Source organism: Schistocerca gregaria, chromosome 1 (assembly GCF_023897955.1).
Source record: "Schistocerca gregaria isolate iqSchGreg1 chromosome 1, iqSchGreg1.2, whole genome shotgun sequence".
Classification (NCBI taxonomy): Eukaryota; Metazoa; Arthropoda; class Insecta; order Orthoptera; family Acrididae; genus Schistocerca; species Schistocerca gregaria.
This window is the reverse complement of record NC_064920.1, coordinates 991,420,120-991,444,554: the sequence shown is the minus strand read 5'-3', so window position 1 is coordinate 991,444,554 and position 24,435 is coordinate 991,420,120. Positions and strand designations below refer to the sequence as shown.

At 37.3% G+C, this 24,435-nt stretch overlaps 2 protein-coding genes across 3 annotated transcripts in view; one reads left to right on the top strand and one right to left on the bottom strand.

The window, feature by feature from the left end:
• LOC126278230 (RCC1-like G exchanging factor-like protein) overlaps positions 1-11,355 on the bottom strand; it is a 148,824-nt gene extending 137,469 nt beyond the window's left edge. Inside the window, exon 1 of one of the 2 annotated variants that reach the window (XM_049978221.1) lies at positions 11,177-11,355. The gene's annotated coding sequence lies outside the window, so the exon portion shown is untranslated. The remainder of the gene's footprint in view (positions 1-11,176) is intronic. The other variant, XM_049978213.1, reaches the window with a different exon arrangement.
• A 374-nt stretch (positions 11,356-11,729) lies between these two features.
• On the top strand, positions 11,730-20,693 carry LOC126278244 (zinc finger protein 706-like). The gene is made up of 3 exons (XM_049978234.1): positions 11,730-11,819; positions 12,186-12,335; positions 19,519-20,693. Exons 2-3 carry the CDS (start codon positions 12,192-12,194, stop codon positions 19,612-19,614), a joined length of 240 nt encoding a protein of 79 aa, XP_049834191.1. The 5' UTR covers positions 11,730-11,819; positions 12,186-12,191; the 3' UTR covers positions 19,615-20,693.
• Positions 20,694-24,435: the final 3,742 nt, after the last annotated feature.

The following is a 24,435-nucleotide window of genomic DNA, read 5'->3' as shown; positions in this document are numbered from 1 at the left end:
TGAGTCCAGTGACATCAAAAGTTCTAACAATTTAACAGCAACCAATTTGTTTGGACTTTTGTGTAAGGGGAGATGCAGAGTTACACATGTATTTGTGGCAAGAGAATGTTGGTAGAATCATGTAAAACTATATCCCATAAAAGTGGCAAACATGGCTACTACCGAGCGAGGTGGCGCAGTGGTTAGCACACTGGACTCGCATTCGAGAGGACGACGGTTCAATCCCGCGTCCGGCCATCCTGATTTAGGTTTTCTGTGATTTTCCTAAATCGCTCCAGGCAAATGCCGGGATGGTTCCTCTAAAAGGGCACGGCCGACTTCCTTCCCTGTCCTTCCCTAATCTGATGAGACCGATGACCTCGCTGTTTGGTCTCTTCCCCCAAAACAACCAACCATGGCTACTATAATGTCATTTATGAGAATACTTTGCAAGCATGGGAAAGCCCCAACTGTTTATTCACAGATAATGGAATGTAATTTGTAAGAAATTGCTTTAAAGACATCCAAAATCTACAATATCAGAATGCATGTTATTGTGGTCTTCAGTTGGAAGCTTGATTTGATGCAGCTCTCCATGCTACTCTATCCTGTGCAAGCTTCTTCATCTCCTAGTACCTACTGCAGCCTACACCCTTCTGAATATGCTTAGTGTATTCATCTCTTGGTCTCCCTCCACGCTGCCCTCCAATACTAAATTGGTAATCCCTCGCTGTCTCAGAACATGTCCTACCAACCGATCCCTTCTTCTAGTCAAGTTGCGACACAAACTCCTCTTCTCCACAATTCTATTCATTACCTCCTCATCAGTTATGTGATCTACCCATCTAATCTTCAGCATTCTTCTGTAGCACCACATTTCAAAAGATTCTATTCTCTTCTTGTCTAAGTTATTTATCATCCACATTTCTCTTCCATACATGTCTACACTCCATACAAATACTTTCAGAAACGACTTCCTGACATTTAAATCTATACTCGATGTTAACAAATTTCTCTTCTTCAGAAACACTTTCCTTGCCATTGCCAGTCTACATTTTATATCCTCTCTACTTCGACCATCATCAGTTATTTTGCTCCCCAAATAGCAAAACTCCTGTCTCATTTCCTAATCTAATTCCCTCAGCATCACCCGTCTTAATTCGACTACATTCCATTATCCTCGTTTTGCTTTTGTTGATGTTCATCTTATATCCTCCTTTCAATCTAAGTCCCTCTGAATCTCCTTACTGTATTCATTTCTTGGTCTTCCTCTAAGATTTTTACTCCCCCTCACCCCACTTCCCTCAAATGCTAAAGTGGTGATCCTTTAATATCTCAGAATGTGTTTGCAGGAGAGCTTCTGTGAAGTTTGGAAGGTAGGAGACAAGGTACTGGCAGAAGTAAAGCTGAGGACAGGACATGAGTCATTCTTGGGTGGCTCAAATGGTAGAGCACCTGCCCGCAAAGTGCAAAGGTCCTGAGTTCGAATCTTGGCCTGGCACACAGTTTTAATCTGCCAGGTAGTTTCAACTATTTAGTTGTAATGGATGAATAAAAATCTGTTTAATAATTGCATCAAATGTTTGTTTTTAGGTTTTTGTGACCAGAGTCAACTTGCATAAAATTCTAATTTGTAGACTATCTCCTGTAAAATGATGAAACAATGTTTCCACGAATTTTGCCAGTGGCTTTCATTACAAAGACCACTTCAAGTAGCATCTGCAGCATTGGTTCCAATTTTACAAAGCACTCTGAAACATTGCACTGTAGTTGGTTACTGTGAAAGAATCTCTGCTTCAACACCTCCAATGAAATGCTCATAGTCTAGCCTGCCATATAAAAGATACAAACTGCTTCCTTCACTGACTGAAAAACGCCTTCCTCTCCCCCGCCCCTTCCCCCCACCACTACCTGGATCCCAAGTTGTCACCGTTGATGCCGCCTCCCTAAACATTCCTCATGCTCCTGGCCAGCTTCAGCTGTCAGAGGCTACAGTCTGTGTGAGTTGAGTTCGTGTGTGTGTGTGTGTGTGTGTGTGTGTGTGTGTGTGTGTGTGTGTGTGAGGTTCATGACTTGCCCCAGCACATCCTACTCCAGTCTTGTCCAGGGTTTTTCTATTCTATCAGAAGCCGGTTCACCTGTGAAACCAGATGTGTCATATAACTGCTCCACTGCAATTTTTGCACAGCATTTTATGTGGGCATGACCACCAACCAACTGTCCAGCAGAATGAATGACTACTGCCAAACTGTGGCCATGAACAAAGTTGACCAGGCATTTGCACAACACGTTGCTGAGTGTAACACAAGAGTTCTATGGTGGCTTCATAATCTTTGCCATCTGGATCATTCCCTCCAACACCAGCTTTTTCTGAACTATGTAGTTCAGAGTTGTTCTTGCGCAACGCTTCCTTCCCACAGTCTTCCTACCCTCAGTCCTCACATAGCCCACTGTTCCCACATCTTCTACCCAACAACTTCCCCTTTCTCTGCACTGTCACCCTCTCCCTATCCACACAATCTTCATCGTGCACCGCACAAATTGTCTGGCTCCAGAGGCCTTGTGTCACATGCCTAGCCCCTGCACCTGCCGCCCCTTCCTCCCACATTCCTATCACTATATATGGACATTTACATCTATACTCTGCAAACCACTGTGAAGTGCATGTCAGAGGGTACATACCATTGTACCAGTTATTAGAGTTTCTTCCTGTTCCATTCACGTCCAGAGTGGGAAGAATGTGTCTGAATGCCTCTATGTGTGCAGTATTTATTCTAATCTTATCCTCACAATTCCTATATGAGCAAGTAGGGATTTGTAGTGTATTTGTAGAGTAATCATTTACATCCAGTTCCTGAAACTTTGTTAATAAAGTTTCTCGGGATAGTTTACATCTATCTTCAGGAGTCTTCCAGTTCAGTTCCTTGAGTATCTCTATGGCACCCTCTCATAGATTGAACAAACATATAACCATTCATGCTGGCCTTCTCTGTATACCGTGAATATCCCCTGTCAGTCCTATCTGGTATGGGTCCCACACACTTGAGCAATACTCTAGAACTGGTCACATCACATGAATGACTTGTAATCAATTTCCTTTGTAGACTGATTGCACTTCCCCAGTATTCTACCAATAAATTGAAGTCTACCACCTGCTTTACCCATGACTGAACCTATGTAATCATTCCATTTCATATCCCTATAAAGCATTACATTTGTATGAGTTGGTCAATTCCAACAAAGACTTCTTGATATTGCAGTCACAGGATATTACATTTCTGAATATTTAGAGCAAGTTGCCAATCTCCGCACCAAGTTCAAATCTTATAAAGATCTGACTGAATATTTATGCAGCTTCTTTCAGGTAGTACTTCATCATAGATAACTGCATTGTCTGCAGAAGCCTGATTTTACTGTTAATATTGTCTGCAAGGCCATTAATATACAACATGAACAGCAACAGTGCCAACACACTTCCTTGGGGCACACCTGAAGTTACTTCTACATCTGATGATGACTCTCCATTCAAGATAACATGCTGTGTACTCCCAACCAAAAATCCTCAATCCAGAAAAAAAGTTTCACTTTATGCCCCATATGATGTACTTTTGACAATAAGCTTAGATGTGCTACTGAGTCAATACTTTATGGAAACCAAGAAATACTGCATGGACCAGATTAGGCAAAAGGCTGCCTTCCTGTCTTACACCCTACTTAATCTAAGCACTTCATTTCTGGTAATCCGATCTTATTTTCCTTTCTTGGTTCTTGTACACACAGTGTATTGCCTGTCTTTCCATACAGCTTACTTCTGTTTTTCTCAAATTTCGAACATATTGCACCTTTTGCATAGTCAACTGCTTTTTCTTGGTAAACAAGTCCTTTAAGTGTGCCTTGATTTTTCTTCAATATTGCTTCCTTCGTCAAACCCAACATCAGAGGTAACAACACCTCTCTGGTGCCTTTACCTTTCCTAAAGCCAAACTAATTGCCATCTATCAGATCCTCAGTTTTTGTTTCCATTTTTCTCGCCAGAAGCTTGGATGCATGAGCTGTTAAGCTGCTTGTGTGATAGTTCTCACACTTATCTGCCCTTGCTTTCTTCGAAAATGCATGGTGGATATTTTTTGGAAAGTCTGATGGCTATGTTGCAAGTCTCATATATTCCACACACCAACTTAAATAGTTGTTTGGTTGCCATTCCCCCAATGGTTTCAGGGGTTCCAATGCCTTGGTGATATCAAGTCTTTCAGAGTTCTTTTAAATTTTGACTCTAATAACGGATTCCTTATGTCTTCCATGATGACTCCAATTTCTTCTTCTGTCATTTTGTCAGACAAGTCCCCCATCTCAAAGAGGCATTCGGTGTATTCTTCTTACATATCTGCTCTCTCCACTGCTTTTTAATAGTGAAATTTCCATTGCACTTTTAATGTTGACAACCTTGCTTTTAATTTTAAGGTTTTCTGATTTGTCCTTCAGCCATTTAGCCTTGGCTTCCCTGCACTTCTTATATTTATATTGCCATATTCCAGTTTTTTTTTTCCTGAGAATTTTTGTACTTCCTTCTTTTGTTGATCAATTAAAGTAGTTCTTTGGTTACCTAAGGTTTCCTCGCATTCACCTTCTTTATACCTATATTTGTCTGTCAGACACGTGTGATTGCCATTTTTATAGATGTCCACTCCTCTTCAACTGAAATAGTATTTATTATCACATATCCATATCTTCAGCGAACCCCAAACACATCTCATCATTCCTAAGTACTTCAGTATCCCATTCCCTTCCACACTCATTCTTCCGATGAGCCTCTTAAACTTCAGTCTAATCTTCATCATTACTAAACTGTGATCTCAGTCTTTACCTGCTTCTTACAATCCAATACCTGATTTCAAATTCTCTGTCTGACCATGATGCAATCAAGCTGAAATTTTCCAGTGTTTCTGGTTTTTGCCATGCATACCTCCTTCTCTTATGATTCTTGAACAGCCATTACATTCTGAAATTTATTGCAGAGCTCAATTAAGTCTTCCTTTTACCTCACTCCTACTACCTAGACCATATTCTCCCATAGCCTTTCTCCTATTCCTTCCCCTACAACTGTATTCCAGTCCCTAAGATTTTCATTTCCCTTTATGTTCTAAGTTACTCATTCAGTATCTTCATATACATTCTCTGTCTCTTCATCTTCTGCTTGTAACATCAGCATGTATGAGGACTGTTCAAAAAGTAAGGTGACTTTTCAAATTGCATGGGATATGTACATTCGATTATTGATCTTTTTTCTTAGATCTGTACATATGTCCCAAACACATGTTCACAGTTTCAAGTGTACACAATACTTCATTAGTTTTCAACAGAAAGGTTAGACGTGTTTTAGTATGCCCAGCGATTTTTGATTATTATAAAAAAATGGAGCAAAGAATTTGCATCAGATTTTGTGTGAAAAATGAAAGCGAGTGCTCTAAAACACTTGAAATGTTGACTGTGGCATAAGGTGACTCTGTTATAAGTAAAAAAAATTTACAAATGATACAAGCTCTTCCAAGATGGCCGAGAAGATGCCAATGACGAAACTCGCTCTGGACGCCCCAGCACATCAACAACAGATGATAACGTCAAAGTTGTGAAGAAAATTGTTTTGTAAAATCATAGAATTACCATAAGAGAAGTTGGTGAGGATGTTAGCATATCGTTGTCTTGTGTTATGCAATTTTTTCGGATGTTTTGGGAATGAGACATGTGGCAGGGAAGTTTGTTCCAAAACCTCTTTATTTTGATCAGAAGAACCGTTGCATGAGCAACACTCAGGAACTCTTCAATGACATCAATTATGAGCCCGATTTGCCCATAATGGTCATAACTGGTGATTTAACATGGGTTTACGGTTATGATGTCGAAATCCAAGTCCAATCGTCCCAATGGAAGCATCCTGGAGAGCCAAGACCGAAAAAAGCACGCCAAGTTTAATCAAGTGTCAAAGTTTTGTTTACTAATTTTCCCAATTACAATGGTGTAGTGCATTATGAAGTTTTGCCACTAGGTCATACAATCAATAAGGAATATTACATTGATTTATGTGCTGTTTGCGAGAAGCAATACACAAAAAATGTCTGGAGTTGTGGAAAAACAATTCACGGCTTTTGCACCTGGCTCATTCATTGTTGCTTGTGAGAGATTTTTTGGCCAAAAACAACACGACAATCATGTATCAGCCACCATATTCACCAGATTTTGCCCCATGCAACTTTTTCCTCTGCCCAAAACTGAAGAGACCTATGAAAGGATGAAGATTTTCAACGACTGAGGAAATAAAAACGGCATCATTGGAAGTATTCAAGGCTGTACTAAAAAGTGCTTATGAGAAGTGCTTCGAGGATTGGAAGAAGAGTTGGCACAAGTGTATTGTATCTGATGGGATTACTTTGAAGGGGACAACTTGAATATTGATGAATAAATAAATATTGTTTCATGAAAGTATAAAGTCACCTTACTTTTTGAACACACCGACTGAACTATCATTCTCGGGAATGGTTTGCTGCTGAATCTCATGAGAGCAACCCTATCATTGAACTGTTCACAGTAGCTCACTCTCTGCCCTCCTTTCCTCTTCATAACTAATCCTACTCCCATTATTCCATTTTCTGCTGCTGTTTATATTACTCCATATTCATATGGCCAGAAGTCCTTATTTTATTTCCATTTCACTTCAGCAACCCCAAACCATATATATTGAGCATCTCCATTTTCCTTTTTAGATTTTCTAGCTTTCCTTCTATATCCAAACTTGTGACATTCCATGCTCTGACCCATGGAATGTTATTTGTTCATTGGTTACTCCATCTTTATCTCATGGTCACCTCCCGCTTGGCTGTCCCCTCCATGAGATCCGAATGGGGGCCTAATCAGGAATCTTTTGCCAATGACACTTTTTCGGTTACATACAACTTGTCTTGTGGATCCAAACTGTGTGTCTTTAATGCAGTGGTTTGCATTCCTTTCTGCATCCTCATGACATTCATCACTGCTGATTCTCCTGTCTTAGGGTAGTTTCCCACACCAAGGGTAAAAGCGTGCCCTGAACCTCTTTTGCCCTTCTGCCCTCTTTGACAAGGCTGGTGGCAGAATGAGGGTTATTTCTCATGCTGGAAGTCTTCAACCACCAATGCTGATGATTTTGATTCAAAATGTAATCTGTGGCTGGGTTTGAACCTGAGATCCTGGACTTTTTGATTACTGGTCAAGGACGCTACTTCTAGACCACTGAAGTGCACCACAATATTACTCAAAACTGTGAGAAAAGTATACAAAACTCTTCAGTGCACAGTATATAACAGGTATTTTGATAGACATTACAGATATGTAAGAGCTGTTGGAAATCCAAAAATATCTATGAAAATATTCACAGGCTTGAGATGTACCCTTACTATGGAACTATAAACTGATAAGTATTTTAGAGTTTTTATACTTTTCTTATGATTAGCAGTAAACTTATTTTCTATGAGCTTTGTACTAGTGAAATTTTTACCTTGGTTACTTTGCAATGACATTTATGTAACCTCGATCAAGGTCAAGGTCAGTTACTTTACAAAGCTTAGTGGTTACTAATTCTTTATGGGTGGTCCAAACATAATGATTATAATGGTATGACAATGTCATAATTAATGAGGTTAAAAAATTGAATTTTATAAAAGAATAAAATGGTATACAACTGCTATATGTTAACAGTTTCCACATTGCAAGGTTTGAAAGGTGGCAACATAAAAGAGATGAGTTGTCACTATTTCCATTTGTGAATACAAAACGTTGTTCATAATTACAAATATTCTTTGTTTAGTTATGTAGTAGAGTTGTGATGGTGACATGATACACATAAGGGTGGGAATATGTGGTGCAAAATATCATTTTGGTAAAGTGATGTGATACCCAATGTCTACTTAGCCAATGATTGATGATCACTCTTATGAAAATAATTACTTTGGAGGCACAAATAGCTGGAAAAATTATTGTTATTTCTGCATTTACTTTGGATGGATGTCACAGCTCTTCCAGGCAATTTACACTATGCACTGCATTACCTGCCCGACCAGAGAAGTGAGGCATGCCATGAAACAGTGCCTTTCATGAAAATGAGAGCCACACCATGGAAGAAAAGAAGTGAAATTCTGTCTGTCAGATCAGAACAGAACTGTCAAATTTCATTGTTATACAGAACACATGTAATGTCATTGCTCATGTATGAATACACAATCTTTTGAAGTATTACCTCATTGTATCTGAAAGAGCAGTATAATCTGATTTATTATGAAATAATTCCTATTAACTGATAGAAAGTTAAAAATAGAATAGAGTTTTAAAATTTCTCTGGTATCAGGCTCTGTGAAATTTCAATGCCTGCTGGAAGAATTACGCATTAGATGGCATAGTATCACCGCAGCACTGTGCTCATATAGTGTTTACGTTCCCCATCTCACCATGTGAATATGCTGGAAATGCTGTCCTGTCTGACAGTATAAATACAGCCACCCAGCAAATGGTTAGCCAGTTCTGTAATTGCATCTGATAGTACATCACTGTGCTAATGGAGTATTCCACAACAAACTTGCTTGGCACTTGGTTGTTCTCTCTGGTCACATTTTGGATTGTCTCTCTCTTTGCTCTTGGCCTGTTGACACTGTTGTAATGAAGGTTTTGGCTTGCACCTTGTTGTTGCACTCGTTGCTTTGGGTTTGTCCTATTTGTTTCTTGTCCACTGTGTCAGCCACGTTTTGCCGACTACCATTTGGTTTTGTGTTCTCTTCTGCAAGATGTCCTTCTGCTTTGCAGCTTCACCCATTCCTCTTCTGGGTTCTAATGCATGTGCTGATATCTGGCTACTGGTGGATATACTAATTTCCAACAAAGATACAGTTGCAATGGAGAAGAACTACCAACATGGTTAGTCTGAACATTAAATCAGGAACCGGGAGTTCATAATTACAAAGCAACAGTTATCATAATCTAAACACACTATTTCAGACAAGGCAATAATTCAAGTCTTACATACAGAATGTATTGCCCCTTTGTCACAAAGTGAATGTGAAAGTGTTAAAATCGACAAAACCTCACACTTTATGAAAGGAGTCACAGAAGATATGTGCCAAGCATTTCTTGTAAAGGATGTAACAACAGAGGAATTCATCAAGTGGTCGAGGAAATGTAACAGAAAAAAGATGGATGAAAGAGGTACGACCAACTCCTGAATGTTCCCCTATGGCTGTTGTGGAAAACCACCATGACCTAGACTCTCTCAAATGCCAGGTAGTAATAGATAATATACAGCAGGTTATGGCAGCCAGAAATATCAAACCGAGTACACAAGAGATAGCAGCAATGAATGTTGATCCCATGTCAGGAGGCAACAGGAAATGTTGAAGGAGAGGCATTTCAATGTTTAGCACCAATCTCCACCGCCAGTCTAAAGCACCATTAAGAATGGACTTTGATAACAAAGGTTTATGGCGCCGCTGTCAAACATCAACCCAGCATCTGACCAACAAAGGTAAAACAAATTTCTCCACCAAGCATAAAGCAGCCCCACAGAGGAACAGATATTAGCAGGACAGATGAAAACATTTCAGTATGCTTCCACTGCAGATGTGCTGGATTCACTGTAGGCCTACACTACTCAAGAGAAAAAAGACAAGTGTTCGATGGCTATTATGCTGCAAAACATGAAACATCACAACAGTCCTATTGATGCCAGTCAATTGCAGATGATTATAGTCAACCTATGGAATGTATCTCATCACCGTACCTTGAATTACGTCACTCCCCAATATGTTTTTGGCATTCCCTGTTGCCATAAAGAGGTATCAGCCACTCACCTAACTGCTGAATTCAAGAAAATTAAGCAAGGCTACCATGTATAGAGGTGACACCACCACATATGAAAATCCTCCATGGACAACTGTTACCCAAGATGTCAGGAAATCTTATCGATATCATTGACAGCCAACATACCTAAGCACTATTCAACTCCAGGGTTTCTTGTTCTGTAATGTCGAATGTCCAGTGAACAAGGACTATGTTCCATGATATGGAAGTGATTGTTCTGAAAGTCACAAATGGGAAACAGATTAGCCAAAGGGAACATATATTGAAAGAATAACTATCCATAACAGATCAGAGGCCTTATAACTTGTTGTTTTAACAGAATGCAGTCATAATGTTACTCTTCGATTTGATCTTTTGCAGGCATCACATGCAGTAGTAGACTGTGGAAGATCAAGGCTCCAGAACGACAAAGCTATCCCAAGAATCACACGTAACAGAGATTTCACTAGGCAGTCGTTTGCTGCTGAGGATGTGGTTATCCCACCATCATCAATGAGATGAGTTTCTCCCATGAACCTAGATGCTCAGTCAAATCTACATACCAGTGACAATCATAAGCACTGCAAGAGGACAAGAACTTTAAATCACCAATCTATAAGAATTCAGAACTCATCCCTAAAGGAATGTGCTTAGGAACAACCAAACCAGTCCAGGATGGAAACTAAATGCTACTGATGAAGAATCATGCTCCACTACCGTTGTAGACAATGTGGTGGATGTAGCTGCTACCAAGCTGCCAGTAGGATCAGGCGTAACCTAGATGACAAGTGTTAGCTGTTATGTTGGTAGGTCCACCATGCTGAGAAATGTCATTTGAAAAATATGGTAACGATCTTGAGGTACACAGACTTTTTATTCATACACTGTGTTGTCAAGCTTCTAATATCAATGATGGCCTTCAGAAATATGCAACTAGTACAGTATTTAAACATTGTTAGCAATGAGAGGAATCTGAACAATACAAGGAGTGATGGAAGCGCATTCTGCAGTGTGCGGTTCAGTAGTTGTAAAGCAAATGCTGCTGAATAATTTCCCATAGCCACCTGATAGATAATATACAGCGGTTGAGAATTGGGCAACTGACAGCTTCGACATCCTTTACGAGTCTCCTTTGTCTTTAGATTTATGAAACGGCAGGTCTGTATTACTTTATTAATCAACCACCTAATGCTGACATGACAGTTCAAGTAGTTAAAACTGGTCTACGTATTTTCGCATACTAGTGCTTATATGGTCTTATCCTTGGGGGAAAAAAATCAAATAATTGCACTGTACTATACGGCACGTTACGAAAAATGACTTTTTTGTGATGTGTACCTACCTTACAAAAATAACGCTATAACATTAAATTACGCGTGAAACGACTGTAACAAACAGTTCCAGTTCCATAGCTTCAAGGTGCCTTTTAGCAAATTCGTGACACATTTCAGAAATTTGTAATTTGTCAAATTGTGTTTGTAAACAAACATTCCGTTTTGAACTCTCACCAGAGATTTTGTAACATTGGCAGTGCTGAATTTTTAAAGCCATTGAACATTCAAATCTAGCGCTTACTTCTGTGAAATACATTGGAGTTACTTAATAAGTTACAAATTCACTGTTCTCTTTCTACGCTGCATACGTATATTAGTTTTTAATAAATTGACAAAAACAATTTGGTTATCAAAATTGTCGACTACTTAATTATTTTGATGAGTCTCTAAAGATATGCGAATACAAGTAACTGTGCTTTATGAAAATGTAAATAAAGGAAATTGTGTTCAACGTAATAATAATCGGCTGGAACAACAATAAATCGAACTGATTCCGGACATTGAAGTCCTTAAAGTTGGCAGCACTTTTGTTATCTGCGATAAACTTCGGAAACGCTTCTGCTTTCGTGAAAGGTGTTGCATCGTTAGAATTTGGATTGGAGATTCACTTTCACTCTTCTTGTGAGTCGTGGCAAATTCATAGCGGAGTGCGTAAGTATTGTAATTAACGTTGTAATTAATGTAGTAAGAATGTGCGTGAGAGGAGAAATGTATGATGATTCATAAGGTTGATGTAGGACATTGACACACTAGCTGCTACCATTAACTGTACGGCGTGCGCTGAGGTCTGTAGTAGCGGGATTTTTAATTGGAATTTGATCGTATGTTACAACCGTAACTTTTCACGATGACTAATTTTTTTGTATGTTGCAATAAATTAACATGGTGTGACAGTTTTCAAAACTGAATACGTAAACATTGCTGAAAGAGGTCTCTTGTCATTGTTCGTAAGCTATCGTAATTAAGATTGCATATATTATGTTCCATAAAGTATAACATGCACTCTGTTTGTCGTAGTTTGCAATGGCACGAGGACAGCAGAAATTGCAGTCGCAGGCCAAAGCTGCCGAAAAGTTGGCTAAACAGAAAAAGCAGCAGGGTCACAATGCCAATACCCAGAAGAAGGCTGCACAAGCGGCGCTTGTGCATGTCTGTGTAGTGTGCAAGGTAAATGTGACGGACTGTTACAAGAAAGCTCCAAAAACGCATTTTATAAATTAATAACAAAGTTGAGGGCATGTTCTGTAGTTTGCCCTAACAGCTTTCCTATAGACTAATTTGTGATGTAAATCTGTTCAATGCATAATCGACAATTCAAAGTCAGCTGTGTGGTTCTGTATTTGCAGCCAGGGCTAAATCATGATACATATCAAGGTATAAAATTAAAGCTTTTATTGAATTTCCTGAAATTATGCTTCTATTCTTGTAATGTTGGCTTTGCATGGTGAAAGAAATTTGGATTTAGATCTGCTCATTGCAGTGCAGTGTTTTATCAGAGGTGAAAATGCAGGCTGCATGGTATTAATAGCTTTGTTTCAAAAATGGTTATAGGAAGTACTTGCACCCACTTAGTTTTATATTTTCAATTTTTTGTTTTCCTGCCTAACAGTATTTCATTTTTGGTCAGATCAGGTAGAGGTTATAATCTTACTAATTTACAGGCATGTCCCTTCTAAGTTCAGATGTATGCAGACACACTCATATTTAAATTTACTCATTTCAAGTTGATGTTGCAGATATGTTTGCTTCACTTTTCCATGGGTTTTTTTTTTTGCCTGAAATTTGTGCCTAGCTATTTTTTTGCAACTTTGAAAATTTTCTAAACAGCTAATTTTATGTTTGTGCCATAACCAGTTTCATCTATTCCACGCATCTAAGTACTGTTATTTGCCCTTTTTCAATTATTTCTTCAGTGCTAAACTCGGCCTAAAACTCTTATTGCCACAATTAAAGACCTGACAGTGAGGTGCTAATAGCTGTTATATCCTAAGCTGTGACTAGTGTTACTGCCATCCACTCCTCCTGAAATCTTGGCTGTGATACCATATCTGTAGCTTAGAGGTCTAGGTCAGATTGGACAGTGACAGTTTGGTTGATGGTGAAATAATTGTGATAAGAGATTGCTCTGTAGTGTAGTCCTTCAGTGCAATGTTATTTAATGCAACCATGAAATTAAAACGGTAAGTTAAATTCAGACTGTCTGTATTAGATAAGCCAAATTGAAATATTTTGATAAACACTGGGTATTTGTGTTTGTGTCAACTGTCTAGGGATGATGATTGTCATGGGGAACAACTTTTGTTAGAGGAAAGATGTTTGCTGGCTCTTCCCAGTTATGCTAACCATAATTTTTTATTATTACACAAGGCATTGTGCAGGAAGGAAAAATTGTCTTAATAGATAACAAGAAGGATCGTGTGCAGGAAATACTTATTTTAGTTAATCTGAAAGTTCTGCACAATATACTCCATAAATTAGTGTTAATGTTTTCAATTTCTCCACAAGAGATAAATCTTGTCAAGGGTTTTGGAATACAGGAACATGATCACTCAATGCATTTTTGTCAGTGCTACTAACACCTTTCTAATGAAGAGACTTTAAACACATGCAAATGGGAACCGTGTTGCTATGGCAGCTCATGAAAATGCTTTGTTGGAGCAGCTGAAAGTGGGGCAATATTAGACTTACAAATATGACAGTGGTATACATGAGATTCCCAGGTATTACACGAATTTAAAGACTTAGAGATTAACTGCGTCCCTGCTGCTGAATCAAGTCCTTTCATGGCCCAGTAGGAAAGATGATGTTTGGGTTTACTTCTCCAATGTCACATGTAAGCTGGATGTCTCATTACGAAGTCTTTATACACAGTTGTATAATGTGACAGAAAGTGCCATGAAAAGATTGTATCTCCACATTTAAGTGAACTTATTGTTTTTTGATCATGTTGTCAAGGAAAATGTTGGTCAGGATGGAATTAATTTTAATAATTTCCTTATTTACATTTGAATTTGACACTGCATACATACTAGTATGTATAAAAAGTAATTAAACGTCTTATTTTTACTTGCAGCTTTGTTCTGTCTCATTAAAGTTGTCTTTTAATTTACGGTAACAGAATGAGTATCACATTTTTGCAGCCAAGCTCTTATAATGCTTTACACTGAAGATATTAGTGAAATACATGTACATTAAGAAAAAGGTTTATAGTTTTGAGCTTTCACCTGTTTACAGTTCTGACCTACATTTCAACCACCAATATTCTGGAAACAATGTTTTAAAGAATACTTATGGTTTTTATTTACCATTGCCATTAATTGTATTCAGTTTTTGTTCCATAGACCCAAAAAAAAAGATTTTTGTGGGTGTGGAGCATGCCAAAAAGTAGAACATAAAAACATAACACATTTGAATGTAATACTTGCTATCTGTCGAAATAGGTGAATATGATGTGGTAAAATGGAACAGTTAATCTTTACAGAATTAACATCTCGGAATGACACTGTTATGCACTATTAATTTATCATACACAGAATACCCAATCTTGATAGTTGACGGAGTTCTGTCAAAACTTAAATCTAACATGCTTTTACTTAAGCTGGCTTAAGTCTGTTAAAATATTCATCTATGGAGTTGTGCTGAATGTGGGTGGTATGTGTAAAAGACATTTTCATTTCACTTTTTTGCCAATGAATAAACTAAGATTGCTGCCAGATATATTAACATGCACGCATGCACGAAGACTTTGAAGTTTATCAAATTTGACCTCTCTGATGGAGTCAGCCTTAAGTGAAAATAAGAAATATTTAGATGCCATATGCTTTCCAGTATTACTTACACTTAATAATAGGACTAACAAGTTGCAGTGCACAAGTAGAAGTTTTGACTGTTTCCTTGTAAAGTTAACACTTCTTAACAACTTCTTAATTTAAAAGATGTTGTGGAAAAATGTTCCAACATTTTGCATTAAATCAGAATGATTTATTCGGGCTGCTGTTTTTTGTCTTGGTAGATGAAATGGTTTTACTGTGATGTCATGCATTCACTGGCTGCACACAGCTGTGTATGTGCACTTCTATGCTACTCCCTCACTTGTGCTACTTTCTATACATTGTAGTAAATCTCTAAAAATAGAGAAATTGGTGCCTGACCAGATACACACACACCCTTCAGCCTACAAACCTGAATTTATCAAAAATGGTTAGCTCAGGCAGTGCTATTTGGCAGTAGAACCAACATTTTGTTGGTGGTAACTCGTAGTGTTGGTTTACAAAATTCCTCCTGCCTTATGAGGTGTGATTTTAAGCAAGTAGGCCTACTGTTTTGAAATTTAAAAAAAGTGCTAAGATATCTGAATTATGTTTTTACATGAAAGCCTGCACCTTAATCTATGCACTGATGCCATTACAGTCTGATTATCCCTTGTTTACGTTGTGTACCAAGTGTTAAAGATGTCTCCGATAATTGTAAATCTTGCTGACTGAAGTATGTGCTTTTAAGATTTCTTAGTGCTTAGTGCTAAAGACCTAAAAGCAATCAATATTCATCGTGAGATCTGTGCAGTTTACGGAGAAAAGTAATGGAATGGTAAGAAAGTGGGTGAGAGCATTTAAAGATGGCCGCATAAATGTGCATGATGAACAGCGGAGTGGGCGTCCTTTCATAGTTACTGAAAGTTTGGTGCAGGGAGTGGACAATAAGGTGAGACGCTTTAAAATTTCCTCCGTGCAGCATGACTTTCCTAGTGTTTTGTATAACATTGTGACCGTGCACTTGAATTACCGAAAATTTTGTGCACATTGGGTACCAAAACTGTTGATGGATGTGCACAAAACCAAACATTTAGACAGTGCATTGACTTTCCTTGAGCGGTACCACGATGATGGTGGTGATTTCTTAAGCCAAATTGTTACGGGTGATGAAACATGGGTGGCCTGTCACACCAGAATTGAAGCAACAGTTCATGTAAGTTGAGCAAGGGCATTGTTTTGCTGCAAGACAATGCCCGTCCGCATGTGGCAAATCAGACCAAAGATCTCGTCACATATTTTCAATCTGAAACTCGATCATCCTCTGTACAGCCCCGATCATGCACTCGGTGACTTTCTGAACTTAAATAAACACCAGTGCGGTCAGCATCTTAAAGACGATGATGAAGTCAAAACAGTGGTGATGCAGTGATTAACAAGTCAGGTGGCAAACTTCTACGAGGAGGGTTTTCAAAAACTGGTACAACGTTATGACAAGTTCCTCAATATTGATGGAAATTATGTTGAAAAGTAGGTTAAGTACAGGCTTTCGTGTAAAAATAAAATTGAGATGTCTTAGCACGTCTTTTTTAATTTCAAAACACTTAAACATGCCTCGTACACATCTTTCAAGAGGTCTACTTTTTCCTGAGGTTATTTCTGAAATCAGTGAAGATATTTTAAATCTGCCTTGCGACTCCAAGGAAATGCATATCTTTGCCACCAAATGTTTTATACAGGGGAGACATACAGAAACCCTTAAAGTTGTCAACTTAAATCTTTTTTTACCCTTGAGATCTCAAAATTTCAGGGAAAAATGCTAAAACTTTCCTGGAAATCAGGGAATTTCACTTGGGAAACTGGTAGCAACTGTCCTTGACGTGATGAGATGCTCCAGATTGACACTCCAGGTTTCCATGAATGTCCTGTGCCAGTTTCTTATGGGTGATTGAGAGGATGGTTTCCCATATTGCATTCTGAAAATTTCTTAATTTGGGTTCTGATTTGGTTTCAATAAACAAAGCCACACACTATGCATTTTCCTGTGCAGACACAATTCTTGATTCACTCACAGTATTCCTAACATCCTGCAGCAACAATGAAAATACTTATGTTGCTCTTGTAGCCTGGAATGCCATAACATTTATTGAATAACTTAAATTAAAAAGTGAACTGGTGCATTAGACAAATTGAGCTTCTTGTCACTTAGTTAATTAACGAGTTGTTAAAACTTTGATGTTTTAATGTACCTTTTGGGACACCTCTTATATCCTTATAAACTGCATTTGGTGTTTTCTTTTGGGTGCAAGTTTTGTGGTTGTCCAGCAGACATTCTATGTATAGTTCTCAATAGAAGCCTGAATATTTTAAGTTCACTCTGCAACATTGAGATGTATGCCTGTGCTTTGACTCACAATATACTAATATTACTGGGAATTGTAGCCTTTCAAAACTAGTTGGTAAGTTGGTTGAAATGAGTTGAATATGTGGTATGATAGCTGGCATGCCCCCCCCCCCCCCCCCCCCCTCCAGTTAATAAGTTTGCTTGTATAATGATTAGAAGCTGCTTTGTGAAGGCAAAGCAGGAACATGGAGTGAATTTGAGAATTCTACTGGCCAGTTTTTTGTCTTGATAATTATCACTGGATTTAAATATTTATTATTCCCCTGATGTCATATTCTGTATGTATTGATTTGTTCGTTGAACATATTTTTGTTGTTAAAATTGTTCGCTCATGCCTTTTGCTTGCATTGTTTCTCTCTACAAGTAGGTAAAATTCTTTGAGTTGTTAATGTCTTTATAACCTTGCACAACTTGTCAATTATAAAGATTTCATCCAGTGTGGATCAATGTAATATGTGTTGTTTCAAAGTTGTTCTAGAATATTTGTACAAGCTCACAAACATTAAAAGAACATTGTGATTTCCCCCCTTGAAAATATATTGAAGTCAAGATGCCCTTTTGACCATGATATGATTATCTTCTCACATCTCCACAACCACAATGGCTACTGCCAAGCAACCTCTATAGTTCATGACAGGCAACAAAGGTCACACCTGACTCTAATAGCCAGCTATTGGGAGTTGGTAATTTAAGAGGTATCTTCTTTGCTAACAATTATGTATGTATTAATTTAGTTGCTATGCCTCTAAAAATCTGTAGATGCTGGTATTGATTCTGATAGATCCTAGGATTTAGCCATTGCTTAAGTGCACTCACTTTAGTGGCTTGCGAAGTAGCAAAACTTTTAAAATACTTCGTTACTGGTTGCAGAGTCATGTTTGCTGAACTTTGTTGATCAATCATTGAGTTAAATGCTTTGAGGAAAGTTACATTTTTAGGAGATGTCAACACTCTTAATCAATTAGTAAGAGATTGTGTATGTTAGTGAAGCCGGAAAGAAGTTTCTCTGTTCTTAATATAAGAAACTAGATGCCAATATGAAGGTTTGTCAAGGCACCAGAGCTTGACACTCGGGCATCTGGTAAATGCCATTAAATCTCTTATTTCATGTCGGTCTTTTATAATTGTTACATGGCTTACTTTGTGTGAACAAGAGGGTGTTCTAAGCTCGTAGAGTTCGATGATATGAATTATTTTTGGCAGAGTCCTGTATTATGTTCCCTGTATTTTTTATGGTTAATTGTACTGTGCTGACATTTTTTATAATGATGAATTGGTGTTAGAATTCCCTATGACTTAGGTCATAATGATTATCTACTCTAAAACTGATGAGATTTAAGAAGTTTGTGGTGTTCTTTGATCTGCACACTGGTGCAAGAAATGATGGGGACTATAGAAGTGCTGACAACTGTTTGAAGAGGGCAATGATAATGCAGCAGGCAGGTTTTTTTTTAGACGAAATGGAGCTAAACTTTCATATCTTAACTGATCAGAAACTGTGGAATATATGAAGGCAGTTAAGAACCTGAAGAAAATAGTATGGACGACAGTTTAATCTCTCTTATTTGAAGCTAATCAAGCTTCATCACTGGCAAAATATGTGGTCAGCTGTGTGCAGAAATTTGTGTGGAAGTTTCAAAATGTAATGTAGTCAGTCGTACAAACCATCTTTCAAGAGTGGTGTTATCGAGGGTATAACCTTCCTACAGTCAGTCTTTTGAATCTTTATGTTCAGTAGCAATTGCCAAACTTCTGATGGCACATTTGTTGGCCTCAATTAATTCCAAACATTAAACACCAACCTAATCCACACCTCAGGCTATGCTACAGGTCCATTGTGTTTCTGCAACTTTCACAGATGTGATCAAAAGTTTTTTTATATTTTGTGATTGTCTTGGTTTCACAAATAAAAATATTTATGAAGCTGTAAAACAATGATAGTACAATTAGATACGGTACTCATGGTTCAAACTTATATTATTGTTGCTATTGTGTGCAGGTAGTTAATAAATACAAAACTAAGTGATGGAATTATGTTTTTGAACTTCTGAAATGTTGAGGCTGGAAGGATTGCATTACTGTAACCATATTAACAGAACATTTAAGTAAATATGGTGACTGTGCTGAATTTTTGTGTGTTCATGAAAATTGTTTAAATTTTTGAGTTTTTATGTAAGGTTTTCGTACATTGTTACAGGCACAGATGCCAGATCCGAAGACATACAGGCAGCATTTTGAAAATAAGCATCCCAAAAATGAACTTCCACAAGATTTAAAGGATATTGCTCTATGATATAACAGTTGGCAATTCTGCCATTATGTATGTACTAATTTTTCTATGGGGAACAATAAACAGTGGACAGTAAACAACTGTGGTGCGAGTTCATCTTGACATATGCACAGTATTATTGAGTGTGCAAAAGGGGGGGATGAATTTTAGAACATTCTTCCATTTACATAACTAAGCTGTATCCTGTGAAACAATTTTTACAATTGCATTTCTGAAACTATAGCTAATTTTAGTGATTGCATGATACTCATTTGCACTATTTGAAAATAAATGAACTTGTAAAGTTTAAAAACTGAGCTCACAATGTTCTGTTAGTTCATTTGATATCTATACCATAGTCTACTATAGATGTACGGTAACTACTAAATGCTTCACCTGTTCAGAAAAAACTTTTAACAAATATTTCTTCATATGGTTAATGCCAAAATAAATATTTAAAAAAGTTATGTAAACTGCACAGGCAGGAGTACTCAATATTTTGTTGACTGTTTCTATGTATCCAGCAAATATTTTACATTCCAGTTTACCTAAGATGGTGTAATCAGAGCATCAGTATCTTACTCATTTTTGTCACCAGCTCTTCTATTGTGAGAAATATTGAGTTATCCTTGTTTCTTTATGGCAGTACTGTGTATTATCAGTACAGTGGTCTTCGTGTCCTTGTGCTGAACTGCATAATGCTTTCAAATCTTCCAACCCCAATTTTTTCATAATTTGTTGGGAATATTGTCTTGTGAATGTTAAGCAGTGTAGTAATCATTTTGTTAAAATATTCAATTTTATGGTTGTTTGAAAGTGGACAAATTTGCTGAAAGATTTATGATCTCTACTTTTTAGTAATAGTAAAAAGTGTTGTGAAATATAGTCTATATAAAGTGTGATGCAAAAAATTTTAATATGTAAAGTTTGCAGAGAAAATCGTTATGGCTGCTAAATAACTTCGTTCTGCTGTGCTGTGAGGTACTTTTGTGTTTAAGTATGCTTTTGGATTTCTTCTTGGAAACAAATATAGCTTCAGGAGTTAAATTACTTGGAAGTGAAATTTTCTGTAGCATTACGTACTATAAAATTTATTTATTCTATGTCTTGTCTTTATTGCTTTTACACCTGATGGTGTAATTAACATGTTAATTCAGTCTAAAAATTAAGATCCTGCTGGAAACTTATCTTTATTGTGTGGAACCATGATGAGGGCTGTTTGTGTTGTGATGTCAGATCCAAGTAATTTAGGTCTTTGTGTTAATGGAATGCATGTGTACTTTCCCCACATTATTTTAAACTGAATTCAGGTCATTGATTTTCAGCTTCAGTGTTATTGTTTGCACACACAGTTTGAACTGGAGCTAGACAAGTAAACAGTTTTAGTACAGTGGAAAAAGTGGGTTTTGTAAGATAATGCATTGTAATGCAAATCCATGGAAATTCATCTCTTAGTAGGGATAGGTGCATGAATTTTTTAATTCAAAGTGCAGTTTCTTTTTAAACTAATGTTCACATGGAGTAAAAATGGAAGATAATGCTTGCAAAAACACCCTGGTGGCAAGTTATTTGTATCTAGAATAGTGTATTACCATTGATTTTTCATTTCAATTTTTTCTTGATTTGGTGTCCTCTGATGTGCATATGCTCTCTGTAGGAAAAAGTAAATATGCAGATATGTCAGTTCCAGTCTTATGGTTGGTTAAGCCATTACATGGCTTACATATGTAATCTGGTTTGTTTTAAACATTTTCAATTTATCCTCCTTGACTCAAATGTTATGAACTGAACTTGGCTAGGAAAAAGTAAGATTTCTTACAGACATCATTTTTGATTATCTGTAGGATCAAAAGTAATGTTAGCATTTCATTGGATGAAGTTCTAAGCTGGAAGTACCTCTTTTGTCTTCATTTAATATTGGTGCATATAACTATTTAGCTAAGCAATCACACCTACCCTAATTCTTTGAAGACTCACTCCCATGACAAAAGAATAGAAAATAACTATTAAATTAAAATGCAGTGCCTTATACTGAAGTTTCACTGCAAGAACAATGAAAATGATGTAACTGGTAAACTTTCCTCCTTTTTTGTGGTGGGTGTCAATGGCAAGTTTTGAAAAGGTTTAAAATTGTATAAAGTTTGTGGGCTGTCTGAAAGTACTTTATCTGAAATACTGGATAAATATAGTGTAGGTAGTTTGCACTGTGAGGTATGTTAATGCTACGTTAAGACATGTATGCAGTTTCTAACTTTAATACTTAGTTTGAAGAATCTTTGTAAGATCTTACACCTTTTAGTAGATTACAGAATTTAAATTTGGACAGTGTATGAAATCCTGAAACAGGCACTGGGTGACAAGCTGTTTAGTAACAGTGTGTGTTTAAACTGAAAATGCAGCATATATTAAAAAAGATATCTATACTAGGATTGTAGTATCAAGAATGACTGGTTAATGACAAGAAGTCATGACAGCTAGTGTATACTTTGCAATATGCCATTTAATAGCTTTTCACAATTGCATTGTTGGTCTTGCTGTTACCATCTCAGCTTGTCATGTGAGGCTGTATGGATGCCATGCAAAAGTTTTCGAATTCAGAAGCTTCTGAGGCTTGTAGCAGTTAAATATGGATCTAACCTCACAATTCAACATCATAATGTTCTTGGCTCATAAGGCATACATAATGAGAAACTAGGTCTGGAGTTTGTGCTTTTCCCATTTTCTGTGGCAGTCAGTTTGTGCCACTGAATTGTGAAACTTTCTCAATTTGCAGTAAAGAGATTTTCTGTCTAACATACAGTGAGTACACAAATACTTTCGATACATTGAGGTTTTTTGCATTCATATTGGAATAACATGTCAGTCCTATCCCCCATGTGTGTAAATTGTTGCATTTGAAAGGTATTGATAACATTAAATGTTAATGGAGCATGTTCATATTTCTGTATTGTGTACAGTAGTGCTGTAAGATAGCTGTCTTTCTGAAGAGTCAGAAAATGCTTTTGGATTATTGTTGGGATAAAACATCTGGCCAATTAAAGCTAAATGACTCTTTTTCAGTATAATCTAGGAAATTCACTGGGGAAGAAACTTAACTCTTTGATACTGTTGACAACCCAAAAGACAAAGTTCTTAAATGAATTATATAGGATATTTCTATCCTGACAAGTATATCAAAGTTGATAAATTTACGTAATTTGCTCAATTTTTGTGGTTGCAAGATATGTGAATACTCAGCGTGCTGTGTACTTTACCATCATTAAACTTCCCAGTGTCTCAATGCTATAAATTCAGATTTTTCCTTGTAGCTGGTATAATGGATTTCACTAGCTGGGAACTAAAAAAGAAAAACTTAAGTTATCAAAATATTTGCTTTCTTGGCAAACAGTTAACTAGGCAGAAGTGTCAAGAATTTGTTAGTTAAGTCAACAAGAAATATTAAGCTGTCTTCTGTTTCACCCAGGATCCTTCAATTCGGTGCAGTTCTCTCTCCTTTGAAAAAGACTGTAACATGCTGAAGTTAAAGTTGAATGAGAAGTTTGTAGCACATCTGTAGATTCTAACTTTGAACAATGCACAAAAGTTTTTCTGTGTAGAAAAAGGAATTTCTTTACATTGTAGAATTTTTGAGAATACTTTGTGTTTACAGATACAGATGTTTATTTCTAGGTTGCAAATAATATTTTGTAAATCCCTTTCAGCTGTTGTGAAAAATAGCAGTGTGCACGTGACTGTGGGGTTGTGTGCTTAAGCATTCACTTGTGGATCCCTTATTTGGCTGTCACAGCACTGTGAAATTGGTTGACCCCCCCCCCCCCCCCCTCCTTCCTAAAGTCCCTCACATTTTAAAATTTTATTGAATCCTTCTGAATTATCTGTATTTTTCTCCCTTATTTTTAGTGTTTCTGTATTTATTGCATGGTTGTATGGAGCTGACAGGCATTAAGCTTCATGCACAGCTATTACTTATGTACCAGGCTACTTTTCATTGTAATTTGCAAAATGTCTTGAATGTAAATGATCAAGCATAATAGATGCACTAAACCGAGTAAAGTTGTAAACATTCCAAAACCAATGGGATTACTCTCTGATGTCTAATGTGCATGAACAGCTGAAGAGAATAGTGTACGATGGAAGTATTCGGAGACTGTTATAAGCATTAAAAGTGAAAGAAATGGGAATTTAATCTGAAAGTAGTGTAGTCTTCCACTTACCTGAGCAAGATCATGTAATCGTTGAGTGGAAAAATTTGAGATAACAGCAGCTTACACAACTCCTACAGAAAGACATACTGGCTCCACCAGGAAATGTTGTCAAATTGCTTCACTGTCCCTACAGGACAGAAAAATACTGTTAAAGAAATCTTTTTCTAAAGTCATAGTATATGTAAAACAATCTTCACATTCCAGTACATACTTTCATACTGAAAGTAGGCTCCTTTTTTTCCCCAGAGACCCGAACATTCTGCCTGCCTTATTGTCTTCCAACTGAGCTAGTTTTGCTACTTTGAAAATTAAGTTGCTAGTGAAGGTTAAGGTAGTATGGATGATATTGCAAAACTTCACTCCCAAGGAACAACAGCCCCCCACCTTAAGACAGCCGTCTGTTAAGCAGTACAATGCAAGCAGTGATCGAAGGGATCACATTGTTGTAAAGAAGTGTACAGATATCAGTGAATGTGGGGCAGGCCCCTATTTTGATTGTAGAATAAGTTGGATTCTTCCTGCATGTCGGTAGGGGGCATGAAGATGATGTATTGCCAAAACCAGCAGCAAAATAAAATAAAATTGGAAGCATAGGCAGCTAAAGGTGTTTTAGATTTCTCAGTTCTGTGTGCTGTAGATT

Excerpts from the sequence above, each read along its gene's own strand:
- LOC126278244 (XM_049978234.1), top strand. The coding sequence starts at position 12,192 with ATGGCACGAGGACAGCAGAAATTGCAGTCGCAGGCCAAAGCTGCCGAA. Across the intron at positions 12,336-19,518 it reads ATGTCTGTGTAGTGTGCAAG|GCACAGATGCCAGATCCGAA; the intron begins GTAAATGTGACG and ends ACATTGTTACAG.